The sequence below is a fragment of the Diprion similis genome, chromosome 11 (genome assembly GCF_021155765.1).
Source record: "Diprion similis isolate iyDipSimi1 chromosome 11, iyDipSimi1.1, whole genome shotgun sequence".
NCBI lineage: Eukaryota > Metazoa > Arthropoda > Insecta > Hymenoptera > Diprionidae > Diprion > Diprion similis.
In genome coordinates this window covers 533,250-543,977 of record NC_060115.1, presented here as the reverse complement: position 1 = coordinate 543,977, position 10,728 = coordinate 533,250, and the positions used below count along the sequence as shown (strand labels likewise).

General features: G+C 42.9%; 2 protein-coding genes across 2 annotated transcripts; both read left to right on the top strand.

Annotated features, from left to right (window-relative positions):
* The first annotated feature begins 681 nt into the window (after positions 1–681).
* Positions 682–2,126, top strand: LOC124412163 (farnesol dehydrogenase-like). The gene is made up of 5 exons (XM_046891830.1): positions 682–1,081; positions 1,198–1,324; positions 1,422–1,551; positions 1,639–1,788; positions 1,987–2,126. Exons 1-5 carry the CDS (start codon positions 697–699, stop codon positions 2,026–2,028), a joined length of 834 nt encoding a protein of 277 aa, XP_046747786.1. The 5' UTR covers positions 682–696; the 3' UTR covers positions 2,029–2,126.
* A 1,663-nt stretch (positions 2,127–3,789) lies between these two features.
* Positions 3,790–5,157, top strand: LOC124412448 (farnesol dehydrogenase-like). Its single transcript, XM_046892318.1, has 5 exons — positions 3,790–4,090; positions 4,174–4,300; positions 4,469–4,598; positions 4,774–4,923; positions 5,116–5,157. The coding sequence occupies exons 1-5, from the start codon at positions 3,790–3,792 to the stop codon at positions 5,155–5,157; spliced, it is 750 nt and encodes a 249-aa protein (XP_046748274.1).
* Positions 5,158–10,728: the final 5,571 nt, after the last annotated feature.

Genomic DNA, 10,728 nt, shown 5'->3' with positions numbered 1-10,728 from the left:
AAATTCGTTACATTTCCCACCAATCAGAAAAGCGCAAACCATGTATTTTTACACACTTCCGTCTCCTACCCTCGAACCAAAAATTCCCACTCCTACTATCACATACAACCGGAATATTTCGGAAGAAAGCAGTCAGTCAGATCTCCCCGTATCGAGCCTATCGTCTCCGGGTGAACTTAGATCTCAATAAAGTTAAGTTTAGAAGTTCGTACTACCTCTTTACTCTTCCGTACAACGCTCGATCCCCCCATCACCAAAGCCGCCAAAAGCATAAATATACCTTTTGGTGTATCAAAGATAAAACCGCGTGAATGAAAACATTAAAGTATCCATATTCCGTCAATTTCGGATCACGAGTCTGCCAGGAGTGCTAATTCTACTCGCAATGACCTTGTCGCGTGTGCTATGACGATTCAACCTTGCGACCGATAATGCGAAAGATCACTGAGATATAATAATAATTGTAATACTTCCGCGTTTATCTGCAACAACCAAGCCAGTTAGAGATGTGTGATTACTGTTGTGCTGTGACAGTGACTTGCTACAAACGCTTATTGCGCAATTTGCCAATTAGCGCAAGCGTCCGTTAGTAACTGAAGATAAGTGGGGGAATTGCTATAGTGTAAGTATCGTGTTATTGAAACCAGCGGGCAGTGGAGTTACATCGCCGTCTAAATATACAGTAGATCACGATGCATGATACAGCAAACACTCCTCAGTATATCATATATAGAGACGTATACGCGCATCGACGACGGTAGATCAACTCACTTTGAAAACATGGATCGTTGGGTCGGTAAGGCGGCAATCGTGACCGGTGCCAGTGCGGGAATCGGTGAGAAAATAGCCGAAGCTCTGGTCAAGGAGGGTTTGTTGGTCATCGGACTTGGCAGGCGATTGGAGAACTTGGAAGCATTGGAAAAACGGCTCCAGGGAGCCAAGGGAAAGTTTTATCCAAGGCAGTGCGACATTACCAACACGGAAGAATTTCAGCGCGTTTTTGAATGGGTTGATACTAAATTTGAAGGGATCCACGTCCTCGTTAACAACGCTGGTCTTTGGACTCCCAAGCGATTCATTGGTGATCAATACAAATTGAGCATTTTTTTTACTCTTGAGTAGTGCAAATAGTTACACACGTCTAAGCACGCATTTGTCGCTCATTCCTTCTCATTGCTTTATCACTGTTTACTTCAGATGACGATATTGAAGGATTTCGGAAGATGCTTGACCTCAACGTCCTGGCGTCTGCCGTAGGTGTGAAAGAAGCCGTCGCTTCAATGCGAAGACGAAACATAGCGGGTCACATCATCAACATCAACAGGTGAACGATCAAACGTGTGAGATTCATCTCTGTGTATAAAGAAGTGATCAGAGGCGAGTAAAAAATGAAAATTAACGATATTTCTGTGCTTCCAAAGCGTCACCGGACATTGGCTCTCCTTCGAGAACCCTTGCAGTCTGTATTCAACCACTAAACACGCTATTACTACCATGACGGAAACAGTGAGACGGGATCTCGTGGCTGTTGGTAGCAGGATTAAAATTACGGTGAGAAGATTTCTCATCAAAAAGACTTACCACGGTTGAAAAAGTTGAAGTCGGGCTGAACTCATAGTGATTTAATTATTTGTCCAGAGCCTCAGTCCTGGGGTAGTCAAGACGGACATCGTTCGGGCAGCAGGTGTCCCAAACCCCGAAGATGTCTTCAGCAAATTTCCATGTCTTGAGCCGGAAAATATAGCTGCGGGAGTTATCTACGTATTGGGTACCCCGGAACATGTTCAGGTGACAATTCCCAATGTGCTTTATCCTTTCTTGTTCTTAAGTATATATATTTTCATGATTCACGTCTTACACGCTGCACGATAGCCATGTTTGTTTAGTTTCACCGTTTATTATCATGTCAAGCCCAGCTAATTTCATATCCGTGTTCAACTGTGCCACATACCTGCTGAAATTTGATCGATTGTATAAACTTTCCAGATTACGGAATTGACGATTCGCCCGGTCGGCGAAATGTTGTAAGACATGGAATGATGGAGTCAACTGTAAGGATGTGTACCCTGAATTTCAGATTCATCACGAATGGAGCGAAATTTTAAAGAACTACATAATTTTTGTCACTCAGGAAATGTACAAATTTTTGTTATAAAAAATACATTCCATCTCGTCTGAAATCGTTGTCAATATTTTCTACACCCTTATATCCGTCAACAAATTACCTTTTCTCTATCACGTATAGAACAAAAATTGCACCTATATATGAATAGTTGCTTTACCTTTCATAAGCAACTTAAGAAGCAGGACTGGTTTCATAATAAACTGGTTACAGCTCTTGATGAATTGGAATTGGCAATCGTCCAACTACCGTATTAGATCCGCTCCAGCATTAAGAGTACCTAAGGTCTACCATGTGAAAAGCATAACTAACAATGTCACCCATGTCGCTCAAGTTGCTATACGTCGTTACCAAACAGCTAGTTAACTGGGTAACTAGCAGAACTCCGGGTGCTTGTCGGGGATTCTGGTAGAAACTCCGTCAGATCCTGACTAGTATGGCTCACGAGAGCCCTATCAGCTGATCGTTATTTATAAAATTATAAAGTAAGGGTTCTGATCGTGAAAGCTGAATCGTAACTACTCGTCTAAGACGCGCTTGTCAAGTGACACGGAAAAATTAGGTTTATTAGTTACTACTGATCATTTCTCCTCTGGTAGAAAAGCGAAAGCAAGATCAAGTCAGATTAAATATTCAAAGCTTTTGGTTATTTTAAAATAAGTACAGAATAGGCATAGATATGAATTAATTTTACTCAATACACATCGTTGTTACTGGATGATTCTAATGCAATCTGATGGCCTCCTACGAAATGTAATTAATTTGCTACTATTAGTTACACCTAATACTGGATTTTTATAACTCACTCAAGCATCATGTAGTAGCTTGTAACGCATAAGCGGTTGCACGTAAATATTCTGGTAATAATTAATGCCGATTTGTAAAAATTATAAGTTTAGACTCAAAAGTAAATCGGCTCCTGGCTGACATCCGGCTAGAAAATTTAATGAAATAATTGCTCAACAAGCACCCTGTCAGTGCCCAGTAAGCACTTTAACAAAATGATTACCCAACCCATCCCCTGTAACCACCCGGTCGAGAATTTTGACAAAAAATTGCCCGTCTCGCACCTGCCGAACAGCCTTCTTCATTTTTTATTATTCAAGTGCAGTATTAAATTTCCAATACGGTGACACGATGTAGCACTGCTCATTAGCAGATAATGCTACGTAGAAAAAAAACTAATTTTTTTTTGATATCGTCAGGGTCGTGCAATAAAGCAGTACATTTAGTACGCCCAATCACAAGGAGCAAATTTAGAATTCAAGTACAACGAAGCGATTATGAAATAGAAGTTGAAGATAAAATCGTATTCCTGGCGAGCTTATCTTAGTGGCTGCTAGTTAGTAATACAATATCGCTGACCCTAATAAAATCACAATAATCACCTACCTCCGATAAGATATGACAATTTTATAAAAGAATTTTATAAAAAAGCGCTGAATAGCAAACGCGCTTTACTAAAGATATGAAGCCTTGTCTACCCTAATATATAACAATCAGTCAATTGAACATAATCATGAGCTTCAAAAATTCAACGAATCACGCAGCGTAATGTAGCAAAGAATCAGCAGTGAATATATATATATATATATATTCACTGGCAGCCGCGCTGTGGGCTATACTTCAATTTATCGGTGTGACACAGTTGAAACTAGACCAGAGACATGGATCGTTGGGTCGGTAAAGTTGCGATTGTAACCGGTGCGAGTGCGGGTATCGGTGAAGGGATTGCCGAGGGTCTCGTCAAGGAAGGTATGGTGGTAGTTGGGCTTGGCAGGCGATTGGAGAACCTGGAAGCCCTCGCAAAACGTGTGAAAAACGCTAAGGGCGAGTTCCATGTAAAGCAGGTCGACATTACCAACACCGAGGATTTCAAGGGCGTCTTTGAATGGGTTGATAAAAAATTCGGAAGGCTCGATGTCCTCGTTAACAGCGCTGGTACCTGGAGCGCCAAACGAATCATAGGTGGGCATCGCAAATTAAATGCAGCGCGTGTATAATATTTTAACGCCTGCTACTTATTATCATTCGGTCATTATTCTCCGCAGATGACGATGCTGAGGGATTTAAGAAACTGCTCGATCTCAACGTCTTGGCGTCTACCGTGGGCGTTAAAGAAGCAGTGGCTTCGATGCGGAGCCGTAATGTAGCCGGCCACATTGTCAACATAAACAGGTAATTCCATCGATCATGATACTGTTTCATTTCTGTCAATTGGGACATCATGTGCAAGTTGACATTATGGTATCCATGCTTGTAAACGATAGTCAATTATTCTTTATTGAGGACAATAACGAATCCCTGAAAGGCATGGACCTGACAATCTTCTTTTGTTGCCCGTAGCGTCGATGGATACTGGCTCGGCAATCAACAAACTTCGAGTTTGTACGCAGCCACGAAATTCGCAATTACAGCAATGACTGAGATAGTGAGACAGGATCTCGTGGCAGTCGGCAGCAAGATTAAAATTACGGTGAGCAAATTTTAATTGTTTCAACAATCAGTTTAGAACGATTCTCTTAAATATTTGATAAGATGGTCGAAATTATGATTGTTCTTCTACCGAATTACTGATATATAATCTCGTATAACTGCAGTTTTAGGGCTAGCCCAATGTGTTTCGATTGAATCATCGGATGATTTTTCAGAGCCTCAGTCCTGGGTTTGTCAAGACAGACATCATTCGGGCATCCGGAGTCCCTAACCATGAAAGTTTCTTCGACAACGTTCCACATCTCCTGCCGGAGGACATATCTAACGCAGTTGTCTACATTCTGGGTACCCCAGACTTCGTTCAGGTGAGTAATCGTCGTCATACTTTGGTTTCAAATGTACTTGAATATGTTCTTATCATTTTCGAATATTCCTTTTTTGACTAGTTTAAATGGAAGTATTTTTTTAATCTTATTCTTTGATATCCAGTCAAGGATATGCATGTATATTAAACTTTTCACTGGAATTTTACCACTCAGCTTCAATAATCGTTTCAGGTCACCGAGTTGTCGATTCGTCCGGTCGGCGAACCGTATTAGGACACGGAATAAGTGAATTAGGACATATGCACACATTTCCGGTTGATCACGAATTGAATACAAAACATTTTATGAAACTATGCCATGCTTACATATTTACAACAGTTTTTGTAAGATAATAGCTTGTGCATCAAGGCGGTAAAGTAGGTCCTTTTAGCCCGAGCCTAAGTTTGCAATATGAACTTTTTGTGCGAGTCAAAGACGAATACTGCAAGTACGCGTGATGAAAAAGATTTCACCCCCACGGTGCTCACGATACTTTACGTGAAAAAAGTGAAAACAAATTTTCTTTTCATAGCGGAGTACAAAAAAGAGCAATTTTCAGTGCTAGGAAGTAAAAGTGCAGTTTTCTGCAATGTAGGAATTGCAGGCAAAAAAAAAAAAAACGTCAGCCATACTAGTGATGAATAAAATAATTTCCTCGCTCGTTCAATCTACACTTTTCAATATACTATAACCCTAACCTACGAACTCTAAATTGCGATTGAGTTCCTCACGCGTATCTACTTTTTCAATCTACTGATCACCCACCCATTGGCCACTTGCTATGAGTATATTGAAACATGCTCACCTTTCCGAATATGTCGACATCGCAGAAGGGCCATTTCAGTGGCGACGCTCGGGCATCTGGTTTCAGAGTTAGAGAGAATCATTAGCCTTTCCTCTTCATCGTCACCCGGGTACAAAGCGCGTTTGTCTTTGGCGTGAATTAACTGTGGGTCGAACGAGACTGGGTGTACTATACGGTAGAAACAAACTGACTCATGGGCATTGGAACTAAATGGATCATAAGCTTTCGCAGGTTTACCTCTATTTGTCAGCTTGGGGTATGTGCGTCGGTCCGAACAGTAGCGAAAGGCCCAGCCACATTATATCAATTTGTATTAAACGTAAGCCACCGGCAACCAAGATAAGCCCCTGCTGAACCGCCCACTACCTCCACAGACTAGACGCCTGACTAGATGTCTCAAGAACCGGAGCACAATATTGACTCGCAATAAAGCGAGACGCAAATTATTGTTTTACAACGAAGAAGCCCTCAGCTGTCTTCCACCCTATTCAACCTGTACCAGCAAATCCTCGAGCTTTATGCCCACCTACTCAATAATAGACCCGCACTATGAAGCGCTTGAGCAAATATTTTTCCTCGAGCGAGATCGAGGGGATCGATGGGATCCTTTTAGTGGAAATCGCCTTGTAAGGTTTTCCACTTCGCACTCTGGGCTATGCTGTTATACGCCTGAAAGCACGTGATTTCTAACTAAAAATACTGAAAGAAAAGGAAAGCCATAATAAAACAATACCTGTCATTATTTTGAGAAATTATTCTCGCTCCATCCGTGGATTCGTACCTGCACTTTTACAAGCGCTGAAAGATCGCGGTATTGGTAGTTAATGATCAGATGTATAAGTATAATTGCGTGCAGAGATCGTTTCGGTTATTTTTCCACCCACAGGTCGAAGCTGTTCTCCGATTTTACTCATCTCTTAATCCTTGTTCTGTGTATACATATGCAGGTACGTATGTCTCGTTTTCTATACCATTTCCGTTTCTCGTTTTATTCCCTCGTGATTCGAGCCGGGTTTTCGTTTCCCTTGTACGGCACCACTTATCAGCATGAGCCGTGGGCTCGCACAACGCGAGCAAAAACGTTTCATCTAACATCTGGTCTCGACCCCTGTCTTTTCGCAGCGGCATCGCACCGCGAGAAAAGAATCCTCTGGAGCGGGTGGAATTCGTTTGACGCAAACAACCGCCCCGGGTTGTATAGCCATGGCTGGGATGCTTTCAGCCCGTCTTCCACTTTGCGAAATGCTTTGATTACAAATAGCAACTTGACACCTGAAGTGCCGCCACCAAAATTGCTTGCGAGAACATCCTCTGTGTACTCACCTTTATCCCCGCCTATATAACGCACTCTTGGCTGTATAATTTGTGATTCAAATACCCTGCAGTCTACGGCGGCGGACACTCGTCAGAATTTTATCGGTAGGTCCGTTCAATCGAACGTATCTCCACTTAGTTTCCACGAAACAGTTGTATATAAAATATCTTGGAGTAACTTTTTCCTTCCACCTTCTGTAAACTATTTGAACAAATATCATTTAATGCTCAACTTATTGCCGTAAACTAGAATAAAACTTGGAGGGTCGACAACCGAAGGTGGAAGAGATTGGCTTCCATATTTTTCCAGACCTATATCGCGTCGTGAGTTCTATTAAATATGCCTGGCCCTGAAGAGGAGGGTGCGGAACAGAGCGTGCGACCTGGCGCGAGGTCAGCAAATCGTTGAATTCAACGAATATCGATTACCCTCACCCATTTCCAGGCTCCTGCAGTTTGGAAGAGACTGCGGTAGGCTTTGATGCGATCCAAACGAAACCGCAAATTCCATCGGGCTGCAGCATCCCGCACCAACACAGAAACAAGCACCGTGGCAATCAAGTTTCAATTACGAGGGATCTGCTGCATCATTCAGGATACATACATTGCGCATAAGCGGTCGTCTGCATTGTTATTATTTAATCGGGACGACCCGCGAGCAGGGCGGAGCGACGCCTACCTGAAAGAATTAAAATGCATGTGGTCGCATGACAAATTATATCTCATTCTCCATCAGGGATAGGGAATTAAATGTGAATTTACGATCCGAGGGTTCGCATTTTGTACGAGGGTCACGAATGGTCCAGGGAAAAGAACCGAGAGGGAAGGAAGAAAGCTAAACATTTTTTCTCATACCTTACAATCAGCTGAACTGTTGCTCAACCCTACAGTGACTTTGAATTTGTAACAAACGAACGAACGAACGAACGAACGAACGAACGAACGAGAAAGAGCTTCGTGGACGCGGGAGGGTGAGCGCATTAATGAAATGAGTTTTCAACTTGGTAAGTTTTCAAGTCTTGTCCGAGGATGAAGATTTATAGTTGGCCAACCGTAAGAAAAGTTTGCGGGCAAGCATCTGCAGCTTCCGGCAAGGAAACTCCCCTCCCCTGCCTGCCGAAAGATTTTCGCAACTCAAAATTATCAAATACATCTCGTCTCTATCAAACTTGTTCTTTCCGGAAATTCAATTTCCAGCTTACATGATCAAGATATCTAGATACGCTTGCAGTGCAAAGCAACAGCTTTTTTGTTTCGATTCCATTTTACAGATTCATTTTACGGGTGGTCACTTACTTTGCTTTTTCTACACCTGCCCGGTCGAATTTCCCCGCTGACCTATCACGACTATCAATTGATTCGATGATGCGCCTCGTGTTATTCTCTTTCAACTCTCTGTACAGTTCCGGGACCACCAACCTTTTCAAAGTACGATATGAGTTACGTCCGTCTCCCCGGATTCTTCCAATAAACCGTTTCCGTGAAAGTGCGGTACCTAGAAGTTAAGGGTGGGCCTCACCCTCGTAAGCGTTCATTTACATCTGCTTGCTTTAGTTTACAAAATGACGAAACAACGCCGAGTCTCCCTTCACTCGTACCGAAACCAAACCATTGTAGAAAAGCGTTAACGAAGTGCTACAGTGCGAATCTCCCGAGACCTTGTATTATTTGCTGTTTGATTATCAAAGAAGACATTTATATTTCAGAGAATGCGATTGAATCTTTCATTACCTCTGGTTCAATTAGGGGGCTCGTGATCACCCGGGTTTAGCTACACCGAGTCCAGCTGCACTGTAGGAGCTTCCCAATCTGTTCAATTATTAAACTGACGAATGTTCCCCCGGGACTGTTGATGCTGGTCCTTTCCTTCTAAAGGAAACAAACGAATGAATCCCGGAAGAGTCGTAAGAGACTGTAGTTATTTACCCAACTCGAAAGGCACGCTGCACCACCACCACCACCCCTTTTCCATTCACCGTCCGATTAACAGCGCCTCCGGGCACGCCTTGCTATTGTACTCGAAGTACCACAGCCAGCGAACATTGAGTACCAAAGTCAGAGATCACGCACCCTGCAATATCGCACGAGTTTACTGTTCTCAAGGCAAAACCGTCAAGGAACTTTTTTCTCGCAGGCAGCGATAATCGACATGGGAATCATACACTTGTACATGGAAATTCTCTATGTTCGACAGAATGCATGAAGGAATAACACGAGGGGTGTGTAATTTCAGAAATTTTAGAGGGATCGGGGACGCTTTCTTAGGATGTCGGAGGGTCCGACCCTTGTCGCGTTTGACTAACAAAAATACAGAGATTACGTTGGCCAGAAATCTCAATTGGTGGCCGACACGATTTTTCGAATCCAGTTGAAACCCCGGAGAATCGAGAAGAGAAGGCGCGGCAGGGAGACTCGGGACAGCATCGGGATAAGATGCAAGGGTTGCAGGTGCATGACACACTGCGAAGCCATTTGTATCCACGACTTGAACTAGAACAGGAGTTGCGTGTTGTTAGTAACATTATGAATAACGTATCGGTAGTAAGATTATTACCAACGCCATATGGCGATACATGGCACTCCGTGCTCGCGGATTATAACATATACAGACATCCTTTTACCGAGTGTTACAACCGTACGTGCCTACGTGTGTACATTATTATGTATATTTTATCACCAGGGCAGATAAAGGGGTCTCGCGATGCTCTCCCTGGCTACATGGCCGAATCTGTACCGGGGCTCTCGAGTTCGCGTCGCGGCCTGGGCGAGACGCCATTGTCTCTTTGTTCGTGATTTCCTCTCGCCCGTATACAGACAAGATCTGTAACGCAGATAGAGCCATACAGTACCTGCAGGCCCGCACACGCATACGCGACAAATGGCTAATACAGATCTTGTCACGCGAGGGAACGAAGTGTCAATATGTATGTGAAAGAACCTTCGCGTTCTCCTTTCTTCCCTCGGCAACAATGGGGCCCCGCTTATTCTGCCCCCTACGCCGCTGAACCTGTTGCCGAATTCATAAAATTTCACCGACGATATCTTCAGTCGTACATTTGTATTCTCCTCGCGGCATACGCGATATTCACTGTCTGATACAACTTTCAAATTTCACCGCGTGACGCAGGTTCTTGGGAATGAAAACTGACATATCGAGAAAAGCTTACATTCGAGCTGCTCGGATTAATAACTATCATCTTGTTTGTTATAGGCCCCATCAAAATTTCGAATACCTAACAATTATTTACACGATGAGCACGTAGATTGCAGTATTTCCATCCCAGTATTTCAAAACGATTGGTTATCAATCAACCTTGCAAATAAGTACCTAGTTACCAATCGATTTGAGCAACAGCTGGAATTTGCATTCCATCATTTGGAAATATTCCTACGATCATTTTGAGCAGCCTTGAAACGCTGGCTCTAGGAAAGATCGGTGTACTGAATGTTAATTAGATAAAACAGGTTCCACATTGAGGCTGCCCAATGACTGACACTCACTCCTGGTTTGGAAATTAAATTAGCACCAGAAGACTGTTCGTCAGACTGATTTCTGATACAAGAATACATAATTGTGGTGAGTAACGAACTGTAATTTAGAATGCTCGAATCAGAACATTGCAAGAGTACAGTACTAAGAACCGGGATCGAAATTTATACAGGTACTTCAGGCATGTGTAGGTACA

Coding starts and splice junctions, on each gene's coding strand:
- LOC124412448 (XM_046892318.1), top strand. CDS start 3,790: ATGGATCGTTGGGTCGGTAAAGTTGCGATTGTAACCGGTGCGAGTGCG. Junction 4,301..4,468: donor CACATTGTCAACATAAACAG/GTAATTCCATCG, acceptor TGTTGCCCGTAG/CGTCGATGGATACTGGCTCG. Junction 4,599..4,773: donor GCAGCAAGATTAAAATTACG/GTGAGCAAATTT, acceptor ATGATTTTTCAG/AGCCTCAGTCCTGGGTTTGT.
- LOC124412163 (XM_046891830.1), top strand. CDS start 697: ATGATACAGCAAACACTCCTCAGTATATCATATATAGAGACGTATACG. Junction 1,552..1,638: donor GTAGCAGGATTAAAATTACG/GTGAGAAGATTT, acceptor TTATTTGTCCAG/AGCCTCAGTCCTGGGGTAGT. Junction 1,789..1,986: donor GTACCCCGGAACATGTTCAG/GTGACAATTCCC, acceptor TAAACTTTCCAG/ATTACGGAATTGACGATTCG.